General features: G+C 37.6%; 1 protein-coding gene and 1 long non-coding RNA gene across 2 annotated transcripts; both read right to left on the reverse strand.

The window, feature by feature from the left end:
• Positions 1–26: 26 nt before the first annotated feature.
• Positions 27–7,551, reverse strand: LOC105437782. The gene is made up of 3 exons (XR_970719.2): positions 7,415–7,551; positions 1,690–1,745; positions 27–90 (listed from the first exon to the last, which is right to left on the reverse strand). It is a non-coding gene; the product is annotated as an uncharacterized LOC105437782 (long non-coding RNA).
• A 5,246-nt stretch (positions 7,552–12,797) lies between these two features.
• LOC115918870 lies at positions 12,798–19,213 on the reverse strand. The gene is made up of 5 exons (XM_030992970.1): positions 19,145–19,213; positions 18,352–18,470; positions 16,824–16,948; positions 15,774–15,852; positions 12,798–14,748 (listed from the first exon to the last, which is right to left on the reverse strand). The coding sequence occupies exons 2-5, from the start codon at positions 18,460–18,462 to the stop codon at positions 14,677–14,679; spliced, it is 387 nt and encodes a 128-aa protein (XP_030848830.1). The 5' UTR covers positions 18,463–18,470; positions 19,145–19,213; the 3' UTR covers positions 12,798–14,676.
• Between the last annotated feature and the right edge of the window lie 7,724 nt (positions 19,214–26,937).

Here is a 26,937-nt window from a genome sequence, read left to right on the forward strand (position 1 = left end):
ACACACTGCCGAACCGATGGCGGATACAATTATAAACACCGCTGTACAGGTGGCGGCACCTGCACTGTAGTTTTCAGAATAGCCAGCCCGCTAATAAAATGATTACAAAGAAACAAGTGGAGAGAAAACAAATATCGTGTGGTTAGCCAAGTATTACTTTATACCCCTTTTTATTATTGTATGCATTTGAAAAAAATTGGACTTCCTTGTGTTGTAAATGCAGCGAATGCGACAGTTTTATAATCTCACCCCTCTCTCTCTCCATCTTTCTCTCTCTCTCTCTCTCTCTCTCTCTCCCTCTGGCTCTCTGTCTCTCTGTATCTATATATGTGTGTGCCTCTCTCTCTCTCTCTCTCTCTGTTTCTCTCTCTGTCTGTCTGTCTCTTTCTCTCACTCTTTTTCTCTCTATCTCACTCGTCCCCTTTCTCTTCTACGACGTTTATTTTGCAATGAGATGGTTTTCATGAAAATTATCATAATGCATTCATTTCGATTGGGCCCCATTAACCCACTGAGTAGTCAATTCTTTCATTGTCATAGGCTTAATACAAGAACCACCTGGTTCCAGTAGGCAATGAAATAAAAAAAGAAGTATGAAGTACACCAGCATATTTTCTGATAATTAATGAGAGGTTCCCGAGATATTATAGGCATTTACTGATCAGGATTTGGGCCTATTTACCCACAGTACATAGCATCAGTATTTGCTGCTCATCCCGCATCCGGGTCCTATAATTATTATAACCCCAGCATTGCTAGGTTTAATTACATACACCTGCGTCGAGAGAGACACATATTCAAGGCAACACACATTGTTCAAGGATGTAAGCAGCACGCACGGTTCGAACCCGGGACCTACCGTACGAGAGGGCCTTTTCTTACTTCATTACAATGTTTCGGATGTATCATTATCATTAATCAATCATTATTTCCCAAGTTGTAAAAGAAATGGGAACTTTTACTATAGATTTAGGGTGGAATTCAAATTTCTCCTTGCGTATGTCTATATTTCTTTCTTTCTTCATGCATGTTCATAATTTCACAATTCATTTGAATTGACTTCAAGTGAAAAAGAATATAACAATGTTTTATCAAAGACAAGTTTTTATATATAATACAGTTTAAAGAATGAACACACAAAGATAAAGAAACGTATGCATAGAGCTTGAATCGGTACAAACCTTTCAAATATATAATATATATCAAATAAAACTCTTAAAGGGTTGTGAACTATTCACACTATTTATAAAGAACAAGAATTTAAAAAAATAAAAAGAGAAATATTGTTAAGTCTAGTAAAATTGTCCTATAGATAATTAGAGAATTAAATTTATGTTCGTTATAATAAGAAATGATATGTAGATTTATAAATACGTAAGTATTATATTACAACTACAACTATTACAACTAATAAAACAACAGAGTGCTCTTTTAAAGGAGTTTGGTGATTTTATATTTTGAATATTGTTAGGTAAAGAATTCCATACATCTGGACCCCAATGTCTGATTAATTTATCGGCTAATATTAATGTATGAAAAACAAGAAAATTATTTTTTGTTCAATTCGTAGCTCCGCCACTAAGTTTATTTGATTTCTAAAAGTCCATAATATATTTGGAATACCGCAATACATGATTAATAAAGTTGCTTATTTCAGAAGAAATTCCGTATGGTTTTGTTCAAACTTACCGAGGGTCTATTCTCCATTATAGTAACAGGCTGCATGTTCAGAAACCTGTGTATACCTTTAAAGTAGAAAGAAAGTGTGAAAAGCGAAATTAATAATTTTACAATATCGACTTATGGTAAAGGATGATATTGTCTTCTTCTCTTACCGCAGGAAAATTCGAATTGGAATAGTCTTTAATGAAAGTATTATTCAATTTATTCATATTCGAAATATAACAATATATAACTGAGGAGCTAAGAGCATAATATTCTTTGCACAGTGAAGGCTGGTGAGTTTCTGCAAGATTAGGTCAATATCCAACCAGTTACCTGATACCAAAACCTCACAGAATAGTGAGAATATACCAACCAATATGTCATGTAGGCCTATGTGCTGAATACTTAACATTGTCCAAACGCTTTTTTACTTGAATAGTGCAATTGCATAAACAGATGGCTACGTTATCTTTTAACACATTTTTATACAGTCTTTCTTTTTCCATCACCAGTAAATGTGAAGGAGTTCAAGAATCAAGGTTAATTGTCCATATGTAATGATACATTGATTTGTTTCCCATTAGTGTAAAAATACATCATAGTCATGAACATGATATTATATGCTGAGAGCCAGAATGGTGCTTAAGGGCAAACCGAAACCTTGTGATAAGTTCATTTGAATGAAAACAGACAATCAGAGGCAAACGTTTGAAGAAAGAGACAATTATAGATGTATACAAATATGTGATCAATTGATCGACTTGCGTGTTGCCTGGTGAAGCGTGCTAGTATGGCAATGACGTAGTATGTAACATATACGAACAGAAATTCTATAGGAAATGCAATAGGGTATTGAAATCAGTCTTAAGTTGATTTTGGGGGAAATATGTGTGATCGTGTAAAACTGATATAAATAACAATACCGTAACTTCCTCCCGTCAACAAGAAGCGAGAGAGAGAGAGAGAGAGAGATTGACAGCTAGAGCGAGTGAGAGAAAGAAGAAAAAAAGGACAAAAAAGAGGAACAAAAATCAGGAAAAAGAGAGAAAGAGAGGGTAGTAAGGAATCAGGAGCTGCAAAGGCGTGTTCTAATGTTTTTGAGCAAGAGAGTTGAAGATAAAGTTAGAGACAAGAAGAATACAAAGTAGAATGTGAGCCTTTGACAGAGAAAATAAAATAAGAAAAGAAATCAAAAAGAGAGAGAGAGAGAGAGAGAGAATGCTAGACGGAGAGAGAAACGGGAAGAATGAATTTGAATAGAACTACGTCACAAGTAGAAGTCTGAAAGGCAAACACGCAAACCGCACAATAGTTGCCAGGCGTCCCCATCGAATTTTTTACTTTCTCATAAATATCACAAATTCTCGATTGTGTTGGCTTGTTATTTTTGTCTATGCAACCATGACAAACATGTAGCTGCGCACTTGGCATTGAGGAATCAATCTATGCTTACACAAAAAGTTGTTCTTTGCATTAGATAAACAATATTTGATAACGTTAGCCTCCCCATTTCTCATAGACGCATCAAGGCTTGTTTAACTTGGTAAATTGCCGTCTGCCCGTCTACCATCCATGTTGTCTATTAATCATTTCGCCTACTTTTCTATTCAATTTTTTAATTTATTTTGCCAAGTAATAAAAAACATACAGGGTAAAACAAAAGCAGTATACAAAGTTTCACACAATCACAATTACTAACATAGATAAACACAGAAATACACAGAATCAATTTACAAACATGAATAATACAAAGGAAATTGCTAATGCTGGTAGCAGCCAGAAAAGAGGTGGTCCTTGTATGCGGCTGACCAATTAATCAAATATAAAAAGTTAAGCTGTAATAAAAAGTGAAACAAACAACAATTACATGTAAAATATAATGAATTTAACAACCGTTAAAAAATCTGTAGCTAATATCAATATACGTCCATCAAGTATTTTTTGTATTTACGTTTGAAAGTGTTAACAAATTTCAATTCACGTATTTTACGAGGTATAGTACTCCATAAGCAAGGTCCATTGAATATTACTGTACGTTTATATGAAGTTTTATGTACAAGTGGCAAGTGAAAATTCTCAGCATTTCTAGAACTATAGTGGTGTATATTACAATTTAGTATAAAAAGTTTTAAAAGTGATTTGGGAAGGATTTGTAAATAGCACTGGAACATGAATATTGCACATTGATAATTATACATATCAGTAAAATTCAATATTTTCATTTCTTTAAAAAGTGGATGTGAATGGGCAAGATAAGAAGTATGACAAATAGTACGAATTGCACGTTTTTGCAATAAAATCACTTTCTTAATATGGGTTTCATGTACATTCCCCCATGCAAGTATTCCATAATACAAAAATGGTAATATCAAACTGTTATATATCATCTTCAATATACATTTAGGAAATGATTTTAATTTATACATAACACCAATATTTTTCGATAATACATTACAAACAGCATTTATATGATCAGTCCATTTCAACTTATTATCAATGGTTATGCCAAGAAATTTAAGTGAAGAGACCTGTTTAATTTCTGTATTACACAAACGAATAATAATAGAATCAGTGTCACATTTTTTAATAGTAAAAATCATATAATGTGTCTTACTTATATTAATTGACAATTTATTTACAGAAAGCCATGTGTTTATTAACTTAATTTCTCGATTAAATATATCTTTAATAAAAATAATAAATAATATCTTTATATTTTGATGGGATAAAAAAATGCTTGTATCGTCGGCAAATAAAATTGATTTTAAAATTCTAGGAAGATCATTGATATATAAATTGAACAATAATGGGCCTAATATAGATCCTTGAGGTACTCCACAATTGATTTCTTGGTAATTTGATTTTACATTTCTACTGCCCATTTTAAATTATTGTTCATTTAGTCTAATAACCAATTAGTCTAATGGCCAATTCTACTAACGCTCATTGCGTCTCACCTCCGTAAGGTCTATTATTCATTTCATGATTATATTTATTATTCATGATTATTTTACCCTCGGGTAGGACGTTAATATTGACGCCCCGTGTAAAAACGGTCACCACCTTTAATTGCCTGGTAAGAACATGGATATACTAAGACCCACTGCACTATCCTTTATAAGGGGAACCCGGGCGTGTTTTTTTAAAAGACTTTCATCTGTTTTAATGATACATATGACGCATCCAACAAATATGAGGATTCCTAATCAATAGTACGAATTTCTATGTAAAGGTGATGAATAATGAATCCGAGTGTGCATTTTACCGATATACTCACTTGTCTAAATTGCTCAATAAACCTTGACTTTCAAAGGTTATTACAACACACGAAATGGAATAAATTACGCCTAGTAAATACGCCATATTTACGGTTCAGCCAAATCAAATAATTATATTCAAACCTGTATATTAAGTCCACTCAATGTCAATGAAAACGGAAAAAGTGTTCATTGTAGACAGGTGACATTTACAGAGAGGTGGCCACAAAATACAGGTTGCCTGTGTATATAAAGTAACTTTTTCATGATTGTGTTCACTACAAGAAAATAATGTAAGTGAAGTAATTTTGATATCCCATTCTTTAAATAAATCCTATATATTGCACACATTATTTGGCTTATATACAGTTCTAGACATTGGCTAGTCTGCAGTCACGTTCAGATTGTAAATTAACACCATACCACAATTCTTATAGCCTTAAAGATACTGTGTCCCTTTTGCAACCAACCTCAAATTCTGTAGAACTTTGCAGGAATTATGAATATGTCATGTATGTCCTATCTGTGAGATTTAAACGTTAGCAATGTCCTCATATTCAAATTATAAAAGGAAACCCGTTTTCTTGCTAGACTTCACTGTAAGACACTATTGAGTGACTGGTTGGCTTTTTTCTTAATAACATACATGAAAAGAGTTGTAAAGGGTACATGAGCATTTGTCTACATCAATAACCCACTTCTTGTGATGGCCAAAATTAAACTGATTAAATCTTTGCGCAGCATAAAACGTATGACCATTCGGTACAATTGACTGAAAATCAAGACTATTACTTATTGGCTCTATAGCCCCTAAGTCGATTTTACAACTAATAGTCGTTATTTTCCCACTTGAAGACATTTTCAAGCCCCACCTTTTTTAGGGAAGTTCTAAATTAGTATTATCTTTCAAATGCAGTTGGAATTTAACTTTTTCATTTTTTTTGGCCAGCAAATGGGACATAGTACCTTTAAGCAGAGCCTCGCTCCGTAATTCTCTGCCGGCTGTAAGTGTCCGGAGAAGCTAAAGTGCAGGGCCTATGCAGTATGCCATAAACATAGTACATAGTACATGTACAGACACTTGCACGCAGTGACTGACAAAGGTTTGTGGCCGCAAAATGCACCGTGCCCATGAAGTTGGAATAAATTATTGTGCACATGTACCTCTTTTCGTGACAGAATTATGAGAATATGATTTATTATTTATTGATAAAGTTTATATCTTCTCAGAGCTCCATTAAACAATATTGATCGCTCTTTAGATTGAGCAATAAATTAAGCAGTGAGGAGATACAAACTTTATATATTATAATAAATCACGTTGTCACAACCATGCATTTCATCAAAAGAGTTTTTCAAAACTTAGTATTACACCAATAAGTCATTGTTTGATGGATTTGTCATAGTTTTTGTGTTTGGTAAATACAGTTAAATAAACACATATCAAAAGTCGCTGTTGAAGGATTTGCCACAGTTTTCCTGGTTACCTCCCACTAATTTCTACCAAGTTCACTGAAGTACGAGAATGCTCTAAGTACTTATATATCCAGACATTTCATATAAAACAAAAATTACAGAGTAATGATATGAATTATTATTACCTATTATTAAGTACTTTCACAAGATGTGGGTACCTGGCAGGAATTAATTCCTTGAAATGCTGGATAAACGGCAGCTAGGCTAAAGCGGGGGTAATGTTAATGCGCCTCGGAATAGAATTATCTAGATAGACGGCGCTATAGAAATGCCTATTACTATTATTATTATCATTATCATTCATCAAATTAATGACATATACACATTTGGTATAGGCTCGTGAGGACATCCTTTTCAAATCTTTCCGCCGAAAACTATCAAAAATTGAATTAACAGTATGAAATTGTCACGTTTAAATTATTATCGATAGGAAATTCGACTGCTGTGCATAATATCGAGAGAGTAAATCCATCACCTTGTATGCACATAGTAAATATATTGAGGAGTATGCAGAGAGTAAATCTATTGAGTAGTATGTAGAAAGTAAAACTATCAATTAGTATTTAGAGATCGGTATGTCCATTGAATGGTATACATACAGTGAATCTGTCGAATAGTACGAAGAGAGTATTTCCATCACATTGTATGCACATAGTACATATATTCAAATGGTATGTAGAGAGCAAATCCATTGAGTAGTATATACAAAGTAAATATATTGAATACTAGAGGATAAATTTACTACAAAGTCTGAAAGAGTAAACCTATCAAATATAGGAGTGTAATTTTACCACGAAGTATATACACAGTGAATATATGGAATAGTATGTAAAAATTAAATCCATCGAATATTAGAGCGCAAATTCATCACAAAGTATAAACAGCGTTATTATATCAAATTTGTGAGCGTAAATTTACCACAAAGCATAAAGAGCGCTTATATATTGCTTAGGAAGTAAAGAGTAAATATATCGAATAGTATATGGTACATAATTACTGTATATGACGGTACTTACGAGTATATAAGCGGAGTATTTATGAGGCTGAAGTTCCAGTTCCGATGATTAGCTAGCAGCTACTTCTCGCTATGATTGCCGATAATGAAAGAGAATTGATACCAACGGAGTGATTAGTGTAGCATGCGATGGAACGAATGACGCATTATACGTGTAGTTTACTTTTCAATTATTGAGTCACTGCCAGAATTAATTGAACCTCTCTCTATTCTCTTCCCAGGTCTGAATTCCAGTTGAAACCAGTAGGCAACTGGTACCAGTTAAAACCAGTAAGTCAACTGGTACCAGTTGAAACCAGTAGATTCAACTGGTTTTTAATATGGAAATTGAAATAACGCTAACTGAGACCAGTTGATTTACCAGTTGAATTACAAGTTGATTTACCAGTTCAATTACCAGTTGATTTACCAGTTGATTTACCAGTTGAATATCAAGTTGAATTACCAGTTGATTTTTCAGATGATTATCCAGTAATCAATCAACTGATAATCAATGATCATTATTAGCATCTGGCCACCAACTTGACCACATATACTAACTCTTGCAATTACCCCATCACAATGATCATTTGAAGTAGATTACAGATGTGTATTGTGTGATTTGACATATATTGTTCGTGCATACATATATACAAATTTATACACTTTATTTCTGGTTAGTAATTACATATATATCAATATATCTCATTTTACGTCTTAAATCAGATGAAAAACATGATCAGACATGTGTAATATATTTGTCAATAATTAACTAAGGAAATGTAAATCACAAAATGTATGTGCATTGCTTGAAAGATCTGTGAAAACATGCAAATCATGAATATTCATAAGATACATTGAACTGGTTTTTTAACTGGTAAATCAACTGGTATTCGTACTGGTTTTCAACTGGTAAATCAACTGGTAATTATCTACTGGTTTTCAACTGGTAAATCAACTGGTAATCTTACTGGTTTTCAACTGGTAAATCAACTGGTAATCTTACTGGTTTTCAACTGGTAAATCAACTGGTAATCATCTAGTACTGGTTTTCAACTGGTACTAATCTACTGGTTTTCAACTGGTAATCATCTACTGGTTTTCAACTGGAATCAACTGGTAATCATCTACTGGTTTTCAACTGGTAAATCAACTGGTGATCATCTACTGGTTTTCAACTGGTAAATCAACTGGTAATCATACTGGTTTTCAAATGGTATATCAACTGGTAATCATCTACTGGTTTCAACTGGTAAATCAACTGGTAATATCAACTGGTCTCAGATGTCAACTGGTATTTCTACTGGTTTCAAAATTGTATCAACTGGTATCAATTGGTACCAGTTAAGACCAGTTGAGACCAGTTCAAACCAGTTCAAACCAGTAGATAAGAGTTGGAAATCCTTACTGGTTTCAACTGGTATCAACTGGAATTTCGACCTGGGTTCCTCCATCCATACTCATACACCATCTCTCTTTCTCTGTCATACGCTTTATAATAAACTCCCATTTCCACTTGCAATTTATTTCCTTTCAATTTTGTATAGAAAATATTATCTTATTATCCACTTCATTTCCTTCTCTCATAATATGCCCCTCTCTCACTTTTGTTCCACCCTCTCTCTCTCTCTCTCTCTCTCCCTCGATCTCTCCCTCTCTCTCTCTCTTCACGAAATATTGGCGTTCGAAACATTTTTTTCGTCGCGTTTTGCACAAAGTGGGACGTCTCCATATAATTTATGGATATTTTGGGGGTAATTTGTACACGTGCTCTCTCCAAAATGGCTTAATCCTCTAGATCAAATGGAATGTGTGTATCTTGCTTACATAAAATAATGGCCTATGGGGATACAGCTCAATTGACCGATGCTTGTGACACCGAAAATCATATGTGTGCAGACAAGGGCGTCGCTAGACATTTTTCAGTGGGATGTAGAGGCCAACGATTACCGACAAAACTAGCCACCGATTACCGACAAATGTCCCAATATCTATGGGTGGTATTCCGGTAGCGCGTACTAAGTTAGCGCGTGCTTAGTTAGTTCACACTTTTAGGGAGTGCCTGTTGTGAAAAAGCGTCCAAAAAATTAATTTTGCAATGAAATGGGAAGAAAAAGATAATATGAGTATGAACTGAATTTCAACAAAGTCTTTGGAAGATAATAATAGCCTAATAGTCCACTCCAAATTTTATTAAACCGAAATGGAAATTCTTTTTGCCCAATTGATCGTGAGCCCGGCAGCCACTGAGCAGCGCCCGATCGACGTTGCTCTATCCCTTATTGTTGAACGCCAAACAAGGTAGCAACAACTCCCATCTTTTAACGTCTTTTAACGTATTTTGGTATGACGCGGCCGGGGTTCGAACCCACGATCTCCCGGTTGTGAGGCGGACGCTCTACTGACTGAGCCAACACTCCGGTTAGATTATCCTTGTCATGAATATTGAAGGAGGAAGATGAAACCTAGCATTCCATAGAAGTGTGAACTAAAATTTTTGTTTAGTCTGGACTTAGTCCCGGCTTAACTTATTAGAATACCACCCTATGAATTTAACCCTATAAACCCGGGGCCGAAGGCTAAGTTATTTTCTCCCATGAACTATCTATAGTACTTGCGTATGTGCACAAGGTCATTTTCCTCGACGACATAAAGATACGATGATTTATTCTCGTCTTTTAATCCTTATCTGAATTCAGTTTCCCCCGCCCCCCCCCTCTTCCCGCGCAAAGCGCGGAAGCTTTGACGTTTCCTTAAATTATTAGAAAAAGAAGACGATTCGTTGTACTGTTCTCGACTTTTAATCCTTGTCTGTATTCAGTCTCCCCCCCCCCCCCCTTGACGGGTTTGATGTTCCATTAAATTATTATAGAAAGAAGACGATTCACTGTACCGTTCAGTTTCGACTAGGCGTTGTGGCGTGTGCCTGTAATCCAGCTAACAGTGGAAGTTACAAACTGATTCAGGTGAGGACGCAGGTTCGAAACTGAGTCACGTCTTTCGGATGGTGACGTTTAAAGGTCGGTCCCCAGACGTAAATAATCATATCTGATTGAAACACGTCTGTAAAAACCAATTACACACACACACACACCTCCCGTTGAAGCTTTGACGTTTCATTAAAGTATTAGAGAAAGAAGACGTTCGGTGAAGCGTTCTCGTCTCTTAATCCTTATCTGAATTAAGTCCCCCCCCCCCCCCCTCTTGCGCGAAGCGCTGAAGCTTTGATGTTTCCTTACATTTTCAGAGAGAGGGTGCCGTTAACTTGTAAGAGCTACCGGTGCTTACCTATACCTTTGCATGATGGCAGTTACACACCGGCGAGGACAAGCCAGGACGGGTGTGAACCACTAAACCCTGCAGTGACTGGTCGAAGAATGTCGGGAGTCCCATATCGTCAATCGACCTCAATGCTGTCACGGTGGCACGGTTTTCTTTTCTTTTTTCTGTTTTGTTTTGGTTGTGCTCAATTAGTAACTTAACACAACATAAGAGTAATTGTAATCACCTCATTCTTTTGATAAATGTTAATTTTTATTGCCAGTTGTAACCACTGCCTTGTGGTCAGGGGTGACGATCCAGACTACAGACTACAACACACATTTAGGCTCTGGAGGGCCTAAGAGTGCAGCGTTAAGACAAATAAAAATGCAAAAATCTTCACAACACTCGGTAGCTACGCTCCCTCTTATAATATCCTTCAAAATGTACAAGTAAATACCGAGAAAAGTGAAGTGTGAAAAAAGTTTCGCTAAGGACTGTAATTTTTTAATAAAAAACTTCAAAAACCTGTGAGGGGGTAGTCAATTCCGTCACATTTATCCCTCTCATTCACTATTGCTCCCTCGATCGCACCTGCGTACTTTCTCTCCTCTCTTTCATTCCCGTTTCTCTTGTTTCCTGTTTCTTTTTTTCGTTCTTTTTTTCCTTTTCTCCTTTTTTTTTTCTTCTTTTCTTTCTTTTTCTTTCTATCCTCTCCTTCCTCTTTTTCTCCTCTTTTATTTCCTTTCTTATTTTCTCTCCCTTTTTCTCTCATTTTTTCCCTCCCCCTTTTCTCATTTTTCCCGACGGCAGCGCAATTTTACCGACAATATCCTGACAGGTAGGGGGTGTCGCACCCCTCACACCCCCCCCCCCCCTCCCCCTTAGCGACCTCCCTGTACAGTGCAGTTATACGACATACAATACATACGTTTTATTATGCTTGCGCACACACATTTTATGGATTTGGGTGTCATTGTTTGTGAGCGTATATATAGCTTGGTATTAATATGATCCCTTCACCTAATAATAATACATATTAGGCATATCAAGTTTTATAGAGTATTTTAGGAATAATTCGGTCCAATAAATTTGGAGCAAATCAGGCTACTATAGAAGATAAATTGATTATATAAAAAGGAAAACTTGGGATGAAAAATATGAAATCTGAAAATGAACAGCTCACTTTCCATTTATGATAAAAATCACACTATCTTGAATTATTTCATTGCGATAACGGATTAAAGAATTTGAGGGAAAATGTCATTAAACCTTTTCGTATATAGTGATAAATACTTTATCTGGTGTTATTGGCAGAAATAACGCATGTACATGTGCTTAGTTAAAAGTCCGATATTGAATTACAACTTTTTATCACGGTTACATTTACTTGCCTCAAATATGACGCTGATTGCAGAAAAGTGTATTAATGAATAATGAATCTAGTCACCCACCATTTGTTACGCAATATCACGTATCATTTTGTATGCAGCCCGTAAAATATTGTAGGGGCCGATTATTAATAGGGAGACGAGATACGTGACAGAAGCGGAAATCTAATTTTCATATTTCATTAAAATGGTTATAGAACAATTAACCCTTTGGCAATCACCCCCGGGAAATTACCCCCCCCCCCCCCGGAAAACTCCCCAAAGACAATTTCACCCCAAAATACCCCCCCCCCAGGACAACTACCCCCGGAAAATTACCCCTAGGAAACTTACCTCCCCCCCAAAAAAAAAAAATAAAAAAAAAAAAATAAATAAATAAATAAATTAAATAAATAAAATAAAAAATAAATAAATAAATAAATAAAAAAAAAATAAAAAAAATGAAAACCAACTTATTATCAGGCTTGACTACGGTCCCATTCGTAGCTAGTACCTTTAACGAACAGGGGGGGCGGTTGTCCCCGGGGAAGGTTGTCCTTGGTTTTCCTCCGGGCGGGGGGGGGGGAGGGGGGTAATCGTCCTTATATGCATTAAAATGTACATCCATAAAGATATAATTATACAACAAACCACAAACCGTGCAATATTTTGTATAAAAAACTCTTTATTGATATAAACTTCTTTTAAATTTAAAAAATGTTTGACATATCAGCTACAAAGAAAACGGACTGCAATTGATTGTAAGATGAAGAAACTTTTATCTCCAAAAGCATTATTTTATGGGCCACCTTTATCAACATCATCACATTGAATGACACACTTCCACAGCTGCAAAGGTGCATACAAAAAAGTGTCATGATGAATCTGTGTGCACAAGGGTCTTTATACTTATTCATATATTTTCTAGTAAAGGGGACATGAATGATGAGTATTTCGTCAACCACACGTAGCCGAAATTTAGCTTGTGATATATTGCTATTTACACGATTTTTAAAATACTCTTTTGAGCACCGACTGCATGCAAAAAAATATAATTTTATAATGAAATCATTATCAATCGAGTAGAAATAGTTACTCAAAACCTTAGAAGGAAAATCCTGCTTACATTACTTCCTAAATGATCAAACCAACTTTTTTGATGAGTGTTTACTATTACATGTAGTTTCTTTACAAAGTGCTTTACCATTAATTTACCAAAGTGCTTGGAGTATTTTTCTTACTTTGTCACTGAGATCATTACTATTCTGTACATTACAGTACACATTCTCCACTCCCTGGGAAGCATTACAGCTAGTTGCATTTTTACATGAGTACACATGCTAATCCAACTACAATGACATTTGCATCGTACCCATTTAACACCTAAGAAGAGAGTAGCAATGCAGGTACAATAAGAATACATGGCTCAAGGACATTTCCTCGCTAATACATGTATTACTCACTCGACAGACTATGACATCCCTTCCACTACTACATGTATTATAACGAACACTGCTATACAAAACTCTCATTAAAACACAGTCATTTTGCTGGTCCCACTCTATTTGATAAAATCTTTACGACAACAAATATAGAGGACATGGAAATTACTTAAGGGAAAATATAATTATTTGTTCAAGGGTTCTGATAACAAAACTTTTTTGATTAATTAAACAAAAAACATGTTTTGTACATATTTTACTGTTCAAAACATGCTTTTACTGCTTTAATTTTCCCAAAGTGAGTAACAGTAATACCAGAAATGACTGTGGCGTATCTAGGTAAAGGGCAAAACTATTATATATATATATGATTCTATGACAACAAATATACATGGAATACATGGAATTTACAGAAACTAGATCGTTCCTTATTAATAGTTAAAGACCACTTTGGATTAAGTGAAATGGTTACAAACAAGACGAAACAAGACTAGCAGGATAATTGCAATATCACTTTTCAAGGTTCCCTGCTACAATCTTTCCTTAAAAGATAAATCTGAGTACTGGTCTTGTGTTTACATTACAAAAGGACCTGCCAACAACTAGGATGGCCATTTTCGTACTGTAATCAAATTAATGCATTCATTCACCTGTTACAAACAAATTGCATATATTACTTTGTGTAAGGTAAGGACCAGCCACAATGTTTGTCCTACATAGCATCAATTGAAATACAATTATTCATAACAGGTGAAATAAATCATTTCAAATGAGGCACTTAACAAAGATTTGTGCATTAAATTTGATCACATTATGAAAAAGCATGTAAGAGTTTATGTACATGTATATTGCAAGGGTCTGAAGAAAGCCATGTGATATAAAACTGATAAAGATCTTACATGCACTGCACATAGAAATGAGTATGTGGGACAAATACACATGTACCACAAAAGTTTGGTCCAGAATTTTCAGCTATTTCATGTCTTATTTAAATATGAGGTCATTTGAATGTGAAGAGATATCATTTTCAGGGGACATTTGTAGAAAGATACCTTTTATGATATTCTTTCAAACTGAGCTCCCTCCTTAAAAAGAGGGAAAAAAACCCTCATTTTTACAAGAACTCCATCTTTTCTTTACAAATAATGAGTTGTATCTATTAATATGTTCAGTTTGTTGTTCAGAACTGATCTAAGAGATCATCTACATTATCAGTCTCTGTCTGACTCTTCTCTCGCGATGGAGTTTTCCTCATAGAGGGTGCCCTTGATGTTGAAGGAGTCCTGTAAACAAACACAGAAAGGGAGAGCTTAATGTATGCTTGTACTATAAACATGGTGAATGTAAGATTTACACAGTCCAATGAACAGACAATGCTGCAGTTTATGATATCTCGCATGTATGGTGCTTTTGTATTGTCTTTGTCAGGCTCATTTTTGATCCATTGTAACACTTTTATTTTGTCACTTATTAATCCATAAAGCATTAGCACGGTGGTTAATATGAATCTCAAATTTGATTTCTAGAGAGATTTTATTTCATGTCTATATTCAGATGTCAAGTGTTACATAAGGGTTATTCCATGAGGTTTGGGCAAAAAATATGATCATGTCCATGTAATGTGGGTATGAGATCTTCTACTACACATGGCAAATGAACTCATCTCAAGAAGATTTTTATGTAATGAAAAGAAACAGTAGTGCCCTGCCAAAAACAATGTGTCAGTTGTCTTGTTCAAATTGTTTGCTTGATATGCATATATATATATATATGAATATACGACAATAAAAATATATACATGTAAAATATGATGATAATATTTTCAAAGTCAAATCAAATCTTTACTTGACAAAGCTCCAAGGGCGAAAATTTGTTTTAAAAATCCTCCTAATATGAATCTTCACTATTTTTCGTTTTGAAGTCTGAGCATAAATCTTGATTTTTTTTTTCTATGCACATATATATATTTAATCCAGGTTAAAAGGGACATTGTGAAAAGCAGTTTTGTATCTGAAAATGCTACCCTGTAAAAATAAATTTGATACTGTCCGGGTGCTTACCCAATAACAGGTGTTGTCAATCACCAGGATTAGCCTAACCAGCACGCCTTATGTAATGCTTCGACTTTTCCCTCCCCTGAAAACACTTTGAGAGACAAGGGGGGTATTTCTTGATTGGCCTAAGGGTTTGCTGTGTGCAGACTTGTGCACACATTAATGGTATTTCCATCAAGTCTGGTCTCAGCGAATTCTAGCCTTCTGCACATGGAAACTGACAACCCACTCTCTATAAGAAAGGAATGTCTTACCCTGAAGAAGGCACTTTTAGGGATGGCAGGTTTCTCTGACGTAGCGGTCTTTCTAGATGTTGGCTCTCTTCTTCTCCTCCTAAAATTTAAGACAAAATAATATTCTCATTTTCCAACCAATAGCCAAGGTTTTACTGACAGTTTACTTATCATCCTCTATTCAATCTTTTTCCTTAACCCATTTTATACGGTAACCGGGCCGCACCTGCATCTAAGGCGTTGGGAATGATAAAATCAAGTCAGCAATCATCCTCAGACCGCAATTAAGATCAGATTGAGAACTGGTCTACGTTTTTCAAAATAGTTTGTTTATTTCTCCATCTTTCTTATCCTTCAGTAGAAAGTACCTATACTTAATTAAACGGATTGCTTTTAAAGTGGCCTCATGTTTCAACTATTAGTAGAGAAAAAACAAAAGCATAAGCAAAAACAATGAAATCAACAGATACATGGACATAGGATAAAATCATTAAAGTTTGGGATATAGATTGGAGGTCATTTGGGGGGGGGGGGGGAGACTTTGGGGGGCTTAGTTTATATGGTCCTGAAATTTAAAAGCCAAGTCCACCCTGATATAGTAGGTTGCTTTTTTAATAAAAGCAGAACAAATAAGAGAAATTGGTCGGTGAAATTTGAGCAAAAAAAACAAACATTAAAAATAAGAAAGCTATGAATTTTTGAAGGCGCATCCAATCAACACAAATTGGCAATTCTGTGGCATCTCCTGAGAGGTCCCCTCCCATTTGCCCAGGATTAAAAACTTCCAAAATCTATATTTGACCTTCGGAAAATGTTCAGTCGTTTGATATAACCCCAGTATAAAACAAATCTATTCCATCATCAATAACTAAGAAAATTAAAGTTTATGAAATTTTCAGTACGGAACAAATTGGAGAGGAGCTCGCTTCAAATATACATAATTTTCTTATCTTTAATCGGATTTTGCTCAAACTTTCACTAATTTGTTTCTCTCTTGTTCTGCTTTTACTAAAACCAATTGATATCAGGGTGGATGTCCACTTTAAGGATATACATCAGCTAAGTCACTACCTTGCTTTGCTGGTTGTGTCTTCAGGTAACTCCTCATCAAATGTAACCGAATCATCTGACCGTTTTGTTCTGGTCTGAGAGGGCGCTGTAGTCTTCTTCTGCTTCTTCCGTAAGGATTCCTCTCTCTGTGGATGAAAATCAGAAAGTCTTGTTTTAAAAAAAAAGCAGTAAAACCGGGTGATTTTGATTCAGTCTACAACCAGTTCATCTACTTCTCCAATTGGTCTATTCCCATATGGTCTACATCCAGCCTGTCTACTATCCACATGATTTAATGTGACTCGGTAACATTGTCTCAGATTATGAAACAAAATCCTGGATTTAGCTCATGCTGCGATGATAATTATAAACAATTAGGTCAGTCAGGAACCCCATGACTTTTACAAGCTAATAGCCTATTTGATTGTCGTAATACACTTAAGATTGGAAATCGAAATCAAATTTCAGTTTTCCTAACAGTTTTTATTACACTACAGTCTATTGGAGAGAGTATGGTAAAACCTGTCATTCAAAGATTTTTACTTATTTGAAGCGCAATTTTTTTAGGGCTTCAATATTTAAGTAATATTGACTGCCTTCTGGGCAATACAACATATATCGCCCGAACCAAAGGTGAGGGTGATATATGACAAGTCGTATTGCCCTGAATTAGGCAGTCAATATTACTATCATTAACCACATCAGACATCTAGAGCAAACAAGAAACTCTTACTATCTTATACATGTACTCTTAAATTATGTAGGCTACACAGGGTTTCCTAGCATTAAAGTTGCAAAAACATTGTCAAACCAACACTGTGAATCCAGTGTTTGACAGATTTTCGATACACTGCAAACAGTGTGCCTAGGGTGTGATTGTTACGTCACAATAGAGTTCGCGCAAAGTGCGCATTTTCTTATACACGATGCGCGATGTAAATTACCGTAGCTGATGCGTAAATTACAGTAGCTGATGCGGGATGTAAAAACCAACTGGCTCTATATTATTGCCCACTAGTTTAACACGCATTTTGCCATTGCCTTTTCAGATCGGGCTAAAATATTTGTTCATTACTGTATAACCGTATTGACCGGCAAATTACACACAAAATCCCATTGACTTTTCTGAGCGTTCAATATTATTGTAGTTTTGTTGGCTTATCCATCAAACCTTGAGTTGAGTTGTACCGATTCAGATTCAGATCGCACCAAAATAGAACGAGTATAAAATTCCCCGCGTGCAGAACGATGACTTCCACCGTGCTGTGATATGGAGGCTGTTCACACCGGCAGAGATAGCGCGCTATCTCTCGTGGACCACCCCAAGAGATGCTCCAGTGGCACGCCGTTTTGGCGTGCCGTGGCTCGCTGTTGGGTGGGCCGAAACGACGTTGTACATTCCACACCGCATATATAGCGCAGATATCTCTGCCGGTGTGAACAGCCTCCATATCACAGACACCAATAGCACATAGGGCACATAGGACCTCCCCACCCCCATGATGACAGTACTACCTCCCCACCCCCATGACCGACAGCCCTCTCTTACCTGTCTCTTTTCGTCGGTATCATCATCTCCTAGATCCATCGCGTCATCGCTGTCACTCTTCATCGCTTCACTTCTATGATTTGAACTTTGACCTCCACTGTCATCATGCATAGTGGCAGCTATCAAAAATATAAATTATGCTTTATATAAAACATTGGCTAATAGACTGGTTTACTTACATATTCAAATGTCATGCATACAGTTTAAAGAAATGTACTTCTTGACAACCTAAAAGCTTGCCCGAGGCATGCCCGACATAGCAAAAAGTAGAGTATGCACTATGCAGACTTGATTTCAATTATTGTAGTTCATTCATAAATAACAGGTTAATTGAATGCAATGTCACTAGGTCCCCAGAAAAGAAACATCCATTAATTTGAATATTATATTATTTGAATATATAGTAAACCGGCCAATTGGTCATAGCCTTTTCTATACTACTTTAAAATTCATGACAGAACAATGTCCTAAGAAGATAACAAATTAATCCATATTTTAGGTTTTATGAATATGAAAACATCTAATGGCCCGGTCCCACTGGCCGATGGACACAAAACGTATGCATAAAGGACACAGCGGACGAGTAAAATTTTGGGAGTGATTCCATCCGTTTTCATCCGCTCCAGAAATGGACAAAATTTGCGAAAACAGAGCGGAAGTTCATCCGTTCTAAAAGTGGATGGATGCTTGATGGATAGAGTGTTTGAAACACATATTTCAAGCCCTTGATTTTCATCAAATCTGCTCTGTGTTTTAATCTAATATATAATTTTAAAAACAAAAAGAAACTCACCCAAGGGTCTTTCCTTCAGCTCTCTTATCTTTGCTTTCTTCTCATTTACTATGACTGCAAACTAGTGAGGAAGAAACATATAAACAGATAAGTTGCAGTCGCGGATCCAGGATTTTCCAATAGGGGGGGGGGGGCCGGATATTTGAAAATCGCGCAGACCGTTATTTCAACTCGACTTACCAATACTAACAAAGTTATTTCAAAAGCACTGTACCGGTACATACAAGCGGGTACAATTTTTTTTCTCTCTTGTCCGATATCAACATTCCCCACCCAAGTTTAAGTTATGTGCGAGCAATTTTTTTTTACATTTTCATCAGGGGGGGGGGGGGGGGGCTGAATCCACATGTTAAAATATTAATTTTCTGGGTTCACAATTTCGCGAACGAGCGAGCGAGCGAAAAATTGAGCATTATGTATGTTGTGAAAGTGTTATTTATCCCCAAAATACGCGAGATAAGACATAAAACAAATGCATATTCGGTCAGGTTGTAATTTTTAAATTTGCGGGGAAAGAGAGGCTGTACCCCGCATTAACTGCAAGAAATGAAATTTGAATGCCTGTGGAGTAGATAAAGAAACAGCTCTAGCTACAACCATGATTACATGAGAGCTTCCATTTTTTGGAAATCCAGAACAATTAAACTCTTGTGGTGTTATATCTGTGTTTCATGACTGTCAAAATATATTTAACACTTTCTTTGTATCTTTACATATTTACATTCATGAATGACTTCATCACTAACGGTTCGCTTAAAAATACGATCGTGCCGAGTTGTTCGCTACAACCAATATTGCAATGTGAACTTCCTTTTATTAGGAAATCCAGAACAATTAACTTGTGGTGCTTTATATGTGTTTCATGACTGTCAAAATATATTAAACACTTTCTTTATATCTTTGCTTTGCTTGGGGTCCAGGGGAAAAAGCCGCAGCGGGGGGTCAAGGGGCAGACCCATCGGAAGCTCAGGAGTTCAGTTTAGGAATTTAATTACGGTCAGATGAGCATATTTTGATACCTTATTTATACCTTATCACTAATTAGCCCAGGGTCCAGGGGACTGAGCCCCATGAAGCTCAGGGTTTTAGGCATTTAATAATGGTCAGATGATTTAATTGCGGTCAGATGGGCATATTTTGATACCTCATTAATTTTGTGGCACTGGCAGGTCCAGGCGCGGATCCAGGATTTCTTAGGGGGGGGGGGGGGCCCAAATTTGAAATTTTGCGAGCCAAATATTGGTATGTAATGGTGACCAACAGTGACGTAATGCGGGGGGGGGGGGGTCGGTGCAGGGAGGGGCGATTTTCCCCCTCCCTCCTCCGCGAAACGCGGAAGCTTTGACGTTTCATTAAATTATTAGAGAAAAAAGACGATTCGTTGCACCGTTTTCGAAAATAATTCTCGTCTGAATTTAGTTTTCCCCCTCCCGCGCGAAGCGCGGAAAATTTTACGATTTATTAAATTATTACAGAAAGAAGACGATTCGTTGTCGAGTTCTCGACTCTTTATCCTCGTCTGAATTTAGGTTCCCCCCTCCCGTGCGAAGCGCGGAAGCTTTTACGATTCATTAAATCATTAGAGAAAGAAGACGATTCGTTGTACCGTTTTCAACTCTTAATCCTTGTCTAAATTCAGTCTCCCGCGCAAAGCGCGGAAGCTTTTAAGTTTCACAAGATTATGAGAGAAAGAAGACGATTGGCTGTACAGTTCTCGACTCTTAATCCTCGTCTGAATTTAGGTTCCCCCCCCTCCCGTGCGAAGCGCGGAAGCTTTTAAATTTCCTTAAATCATTAGAGAAAGAAGACGATTCGTTGTCGAGTTCTCGACTCTTTATCCTCGTCTGAATTTAGGTTCCCCCCTCCCGTGCGAAGCGCGGACGCTTTTACGTTTCATTAAATCATTAGAGAAAATAGACGATTCGTTGTACCGTTCTTGAAAATAATCCTCATCGGAATTTAGTTCCCCCTCCATCCCGCGCGAAGCGCGGAAGCTTTTACGTTTCATTAAATCATTAAAGATTCGTATTACCGTTCTTGCCTCTGAATCCTCGTCTGAATTCAGGTTCCCCCCTCCCGCGCGAAGCGCGGAAGCCTTGACGTTTCATAAGATTATGAGAAAAAGAAGACGATTCGTTGTACCGTTCTCGATTCTTAATCCTTGTCTGAATTCAGTCCCCCCCCCTCCCCTCCTGCGCGAAGCTTTGACGTTTCATTATATTATTAGAGAAAGAAGACGATGCGTTGTATCGTTCTCTATACTCTTAATCCTTGTCTGAATCAGGGGCCGTCTTAGGGCCCCTGGGGGGGAGGTCGAGGCGGCGGAGCCGGCCCCGGAAGCTCAGGGGTTTTAGGCGTTTAATTAAGGTCAGATGAGCATTTTTTTGTATACCTTATTATTTTGTGAGACTGGCACGTCACTATCTGGCGTGGGGTCCAGGGGGCGGAGCCCCAAAAAATCAGGGGTTTTAGGCATTAAATTACCGCCAGATGAGCATCTAAGGGCCCGCCGTAGGGCCCTAGGTGAAATCCAGGGGGCAGAGCCCCCGGAAGCTTAGTGGTTTTAGGCATTAATCACGGTCAGATGAGCATATTTTGATGCCTCATTATTTTTCAACACTGGCAGTTAACTATTCTTTCTTTCTTGCTCTCATTCTGTTTTATTTCTCTTTAATATACTTTTTCAAAAAAGTAGGGGGGGGGGGGCTCGGGGCGCCCGATCCCCGCCGTACCTCGGGCCCAGACATGTAGGAATCTACTAAAAAGTGAGGAAAAATCTCGGAAATTATGTCATTTCAGCATTATTTGTAATCCCCCGTTGTGGAATTAGAAATAAACCACGTTTGAATTTGATTTCCCCCAAGCCCCCCCCTATCAGTACGCCAGTATCTCCTCTTTTCCTTTTTTCTTTCCCTTTCCTACCTTCTCTCTTATTTTTTGATTGGGGGGGGGGGGGGGGGTCAACAGCCTGGGAGGCAAGGCCCTTTCGCCTTCCCCGATCTCCTTCTTCCCCCTTTTCTTTTCTTCTTCCTCTTCTTTCTTTCCCTTTCTCTCTTCTTTCTCTTTCCCTTTTTTTCCTTTCTTCTCTCTCTTTTTTTTTTTTTTTTTTTTTTGCGGGGGGGGGGGCCAAGGCCCGCTCGGCCCCCCCCCCTGGATCCGCGCCTGGGCAGGTCACAATTTTTCTTTCTTCCTTTCTTTCTATTTTAATATTTTACACATACTTTTTTCTAGTGAGGGGGTCGCTTGAGCCCCCAAGCCCCGCCGTTCCTCGGGCCCTGACATGTGCCCATGCCTTGAGCCATAATGTATGGCCGTACAGAGGATTTTTTCATGTTGGGGACCGGGGTAAAATGCAATGAATTATTGATAATTTATTGCATTTTGTTATTTTTTTTTATTTGTGGGAACTGCCCCCTACCCTAGCCCCCGCTGCGTACATTCATGGTTCAGTGGCAAAGCAATGGCCTCGTAACTGTGAGGCCCCAGGATCAAAACCGTGTCGATGTGCCATATTAGTGCCCTTTTGTGGGGCATTAATCCTCATTACTGTCATTTATGACTTAAGGGCGTAGGTCCCATAGTTGATAAGCATATTAGCATACACATGCTTTGGCAGTCACGCAAAACAAACACTGGCAAATCATTATTCAATAATATCTGAGAATGTATACTATTATCTAGATCTATTAGGAATAAATCATTGTCAAAATAATTCCATAAATTGGGGTAAAAAATAAATATTCCAACGTTATGAGCGACAGTTTATATTCTCATAGTAATAACATATTGTTTTTTTATCATAATCATACCTTGTCACATCAATACTATATCATATCGTTTCTTTTCATAAAAAACATTATATTCTTGCATCACATGATATCGTATCTTATAATAAATATTTTGTTATCATTTCGTGCAATGTTAAGTCAGGTGATATCACATGAATGCAATAACATAAAGATATCATATTTAGATCATGATCATATTATGTTATGTAATATCAATCATTATCTCCTTGGTATCATGATATTCATATGATCGTGCTGATAAAGTGTAAATTTGATTTTTTTCAATCGTTAAGAGTTCATTTTACTGTACAAGTGTTGCCGTAATTATATGTCGCAATTATAATTTTGAAATATGAATGTAAATGTATTTATTCCTGTTATATTCTGGCCCGTTTCCTTGGTCCAGTGGTCAAGACATTGGCGTTCTAATAGCCAGTGACCCTTGTTCGATTCCCGGCGGAGTCATTTTTCCACATTCGCAATCAATTCCGAAAAGGGATGACAGCAACTAAAAGTATCTAGGAAATCAATGTATTTCCCTGGCTTTGGATTTCTTTTTTGTCTTCGATTTTCATACTTACTTTCAAAATAATCTTTCAACCTTAAATTCCTGCAAAATTCAGAATCATCTTATTTTTATGAAACTGCGGACGTAGTAAAAAAGTTAATTTCAAGGATTTGTATTTCAAATGTTTTAATCAGCATTAATATACTCTCTTAGCTTAGGTTAGATAGAAACTTTATAATGGAAAAATATGCATCAGTATTAACAAACTTGACACTTCTGTGGCGTGGGAAAGTGGTGTACCTTATTGTTCAGTGCTATCGTAAACAGACAGTAAGGTGGCAATTTAATTGTACTGAAAATTCAATAACCAACAGATGGAGCATCCTCTTTTATACAAATATTGTTGTATTAACAACAAAAAAATCCACACTGTAGGCCTAGGCATACATGTACATCACACGCAATAGATCCAAGATTTAATACCGGCGAGAGCCCCCCCCCCCCCACGTTCGGAATCGAATAGGGCTGCTGCTATCAGGGGCGTAAATCACGGGGGGATGGGGGGCTGCATCCCCCCTGGCTTGAAGTAGGGGGGATGGCCTGTACAAACATCCCCCCCTGATATTACCCAAAAAAAAGAGAGAAAAAAAAAGGAAGAAGAAGAAGAAAAAATGTGATGGTTTCAATTTCAGCATTATGCATGAGAAATGAGTTATTTTTTATGTATGTATAACTGTATAGGCTACACGCATACAGTATTTCACCATCATTAAGAGTAGTTGCGCAACGTGCGCGAACAAGCACTTCATAAACTTCAGAATAATTTTTCGTTATTTTGCAAGGTTTAGCCCAGACGTAAAATGCGCCAGCGCGCGAGCGCTTAGTTAAAGGGAAAGTCCACCCCCAAAATAAGTTTGTTTCGATAGAGGCAGAATAATAAGAAAATCAGGTGAGTGAAAGTTTGAGCAAATTCTGAATGAAAATAAGAAAGTTATGAATTATTGAAGTTGTGATCAATCAAATACAAATTGGTAACTCTGTGACTTATTATGCGAGCTCTCCTTCATTTGCTTTGTGCATAATATTCCATAAAATCATGTTTTCTTCGTTATTGATGACGGAATATATATTTGTTCCTTGCAGGGGGAGTATAGAAACATATTTGCAATTATTATATTTAGGGTGCATGTATGGTTGAAATTTTTCTTGAGGGAAAATGAAAATTTTAGATTTTTTTAGTACTGAGCAAATGGAAGTTGAGCTCGCATGATACGTCATTGAGTTGCCAATTTGTGTTTGATTGATCACAACTTCAAAAATCCTAACTTCCTTAGAGGTGTCGTGGTCGAGTGGATAAGTCACCGGACTGTGGATCACAAGGTCCGCGGTTCAAGTCCCGCCGCGGCACTAATGTCCTTTGGCAAGACATTGATCTACATTTGCCACTCTCCACCCAGGTGTTAAAATGGGTACCCGGTAGGATGCGAAAGCTAATGTGGTTTGATTAGCAAGTGGCGCTTGTAAAATGGCGACTGGCTGGAATGCTCCCCAGGGAGTGGAGAATGTGCATACCTTGTGTGCGGGTAAGCCTGAATCCGATGACCGGGGTAATAATATGTTGTAAAGCGCTGTGATACACATGTATGTCTATTATTATTCCTTATTTTTAATCGGAATTTGCTCAAACTTTCACTGACTTGTTTCTCTCATTTTTCTACTCCTATTAAAACTAACTTAATTTCAGGGTGGACTTCCCCTTTAAAAAGGGCAATCATATACAGTAGATGCCCGGCTCCCCCCCCCCCCCCACTTAGTGTTATTTAGGGTACGCGTATGCTCGTTCCCTACCGTTGAAAGCACGCCCCCCACCCTATCTCAGGACTGCCAACATTTCTGAATCCCCCTTTCGCCGGCTTTTCGCTGGCTTTTCCTGCCTTGGAGACCCCCCCCCCCAAATCCGGAACACTACTAAATGGACCACCCCCCCCCCCCCAATTTCAGGTGAGCTCTAGTCGATCGAGGGGGACTGGGGGCCAATGCTTTTACTTTTCAAAATGAAATAATCCTGAATGAGCTTTCAAAGCTAGCAGGAATTTAAGGAATTTGATCCCGGGATGTGATCAATTTTTCTATGATATTCCAGATATTTTATAACCTCCTTTTTACATTTCTCAGGAGTACAAAGAGAGAGAGAAAAAACCCACCCCCTTTTTAAAGAAATCGAGAATGGTTCAACCAATCGTCTTCTTTCTCTAATGATTTAATGAAACGTAATAGCTTCCGCGCTTCGCGCAAGAGGGAGAGGGGGGAGGGAAAAACTGAATTCAGATGAGGATTAAAAGTCGAGAACGGAACAACGAATCGTCTTCTTTCTCTAATGATTTAATGAAACGTAAAAGCTTCCGCGCTACGCGCGGGAGGGAGGGGGGGGGGGGACTGAATTCAGACGAGGATTATTTTCGAGAACGGTACAACGAATCGTCTTCTTTCTCTAATGATTTTATGAAACGTAAAAGCTTCCGCGCTTCGCGAGGGAGGGGGATGGGGGAACTGAATTTTCGAGAACGGTACAACGAATCGTCTTCTTTCTCTAATGATTTAATGAAATGTAATAGTTTCCGCGCATCGCGCGGGAGGGGGAGGGGGGGGGGGGGGGGGGGAAGGGAAAAACTGAATTCAGATGAGGATTAAAAGTCGAGAACGGTACAACGAATGGTCTTCTTTCTCTAATGATTTAATGAAACGTAAAAGCTTCCGCGCTTCGCGTGGGAGGGGGGATGGGGGAACTGAATTCAGACGAGGATTATTTTCGAGAACGGTACAACGAATCGTCTTCTTTCTCTAATAGTGTTTATTGTTTGTTCGTTTGTGTGTGTGCGTGTGCGTGTGTGTGTGGTTGTTTGTGTGCATGTGCGTGTGTGCATGTGTATGTTGTGTGTTTGTGCGTGCGCGATCTCGCGCGCTTGCGTAAATTAGTGTGGGCGTGTGCTCGTGCTGGTATGTGATGGCTATCGCCGATCATCCCCCCCCCCCCACTCCTCGGTACGGATTTACGCCCCTGGCTGCTATTATCTCCCAGGAAAGTACCCTATATAGTACATGTACATACTTTAACCGTGTGCGTAGGCCATTTAAGGGTTTTTAGAGGGTAGATTTTCCGAATACGAACTTGTTTATAATGCTTAAAATTTGTTTTTAATGTAATGGTAGTTGACATATTATAGCACAGGAAACCATTTATCCAGGCGCGTATCAAGGATTTTCCAATAGGAGGGGGGGGGGGGGGGGGGGGCGGAAATTTGAAAATCGCACAGACCGTTATTTAATTAATTCAAGATCCCAATACCGACAAGGTCATATTAGAAGCACCGTACCGGTAACTACCAGCGGGCACAGGCTTTGGAAAGGGGGCAGGCTCACGCCACGTCACCGTCACTTTAAAGGTACCGGAAATACAAAGTTTTGGGAAATTTTGAAAATTGGGTGGATAGTGATTC

The sequence above is a fragment of the Strongylocentrotus purpuratus genome, unplaced genomic scaffold, assembly GCF_000002235.5.
Source record: "Strongylocentrotus purpuratus isolate Spur 01 unplaced genomic scaffold, Spur_5.0 spur5_scaffold_20, whole genome shotgun sequence".
In the NCBI taxonomy this organism is placed as follows: Eukaryota; Metazoa; Echinodermata; class Echinoidea; order Camarodonta; family Strongylocentrotidae; genus Strongylocentrotus; species Strongylocentrotus purpuratus.

Coding starts and splice junctions, on each gene's coding strand:
- LOC115918870 (XM_030992970.1), bottom strand. CDS start 18,462: ATGCATGATGACAGTGGAGGTCAAAGTTCAAATCATAGAAGTGAAGCG. Junction 15,853..16,823: donor GACACAACCAGCAAAGCAAG/GTAGTGACTTAG, acceptor CTTAAATTTTAG/GAGGAGAAGAAGAGAGCCAA. Junction 14,749..15,773: donor CTAAAAGTGCCTTCTTCAGG/GTAAGACATTCC, acceptor GTTTGTTTACAG/GACTCCTTCAACATCAAGGG.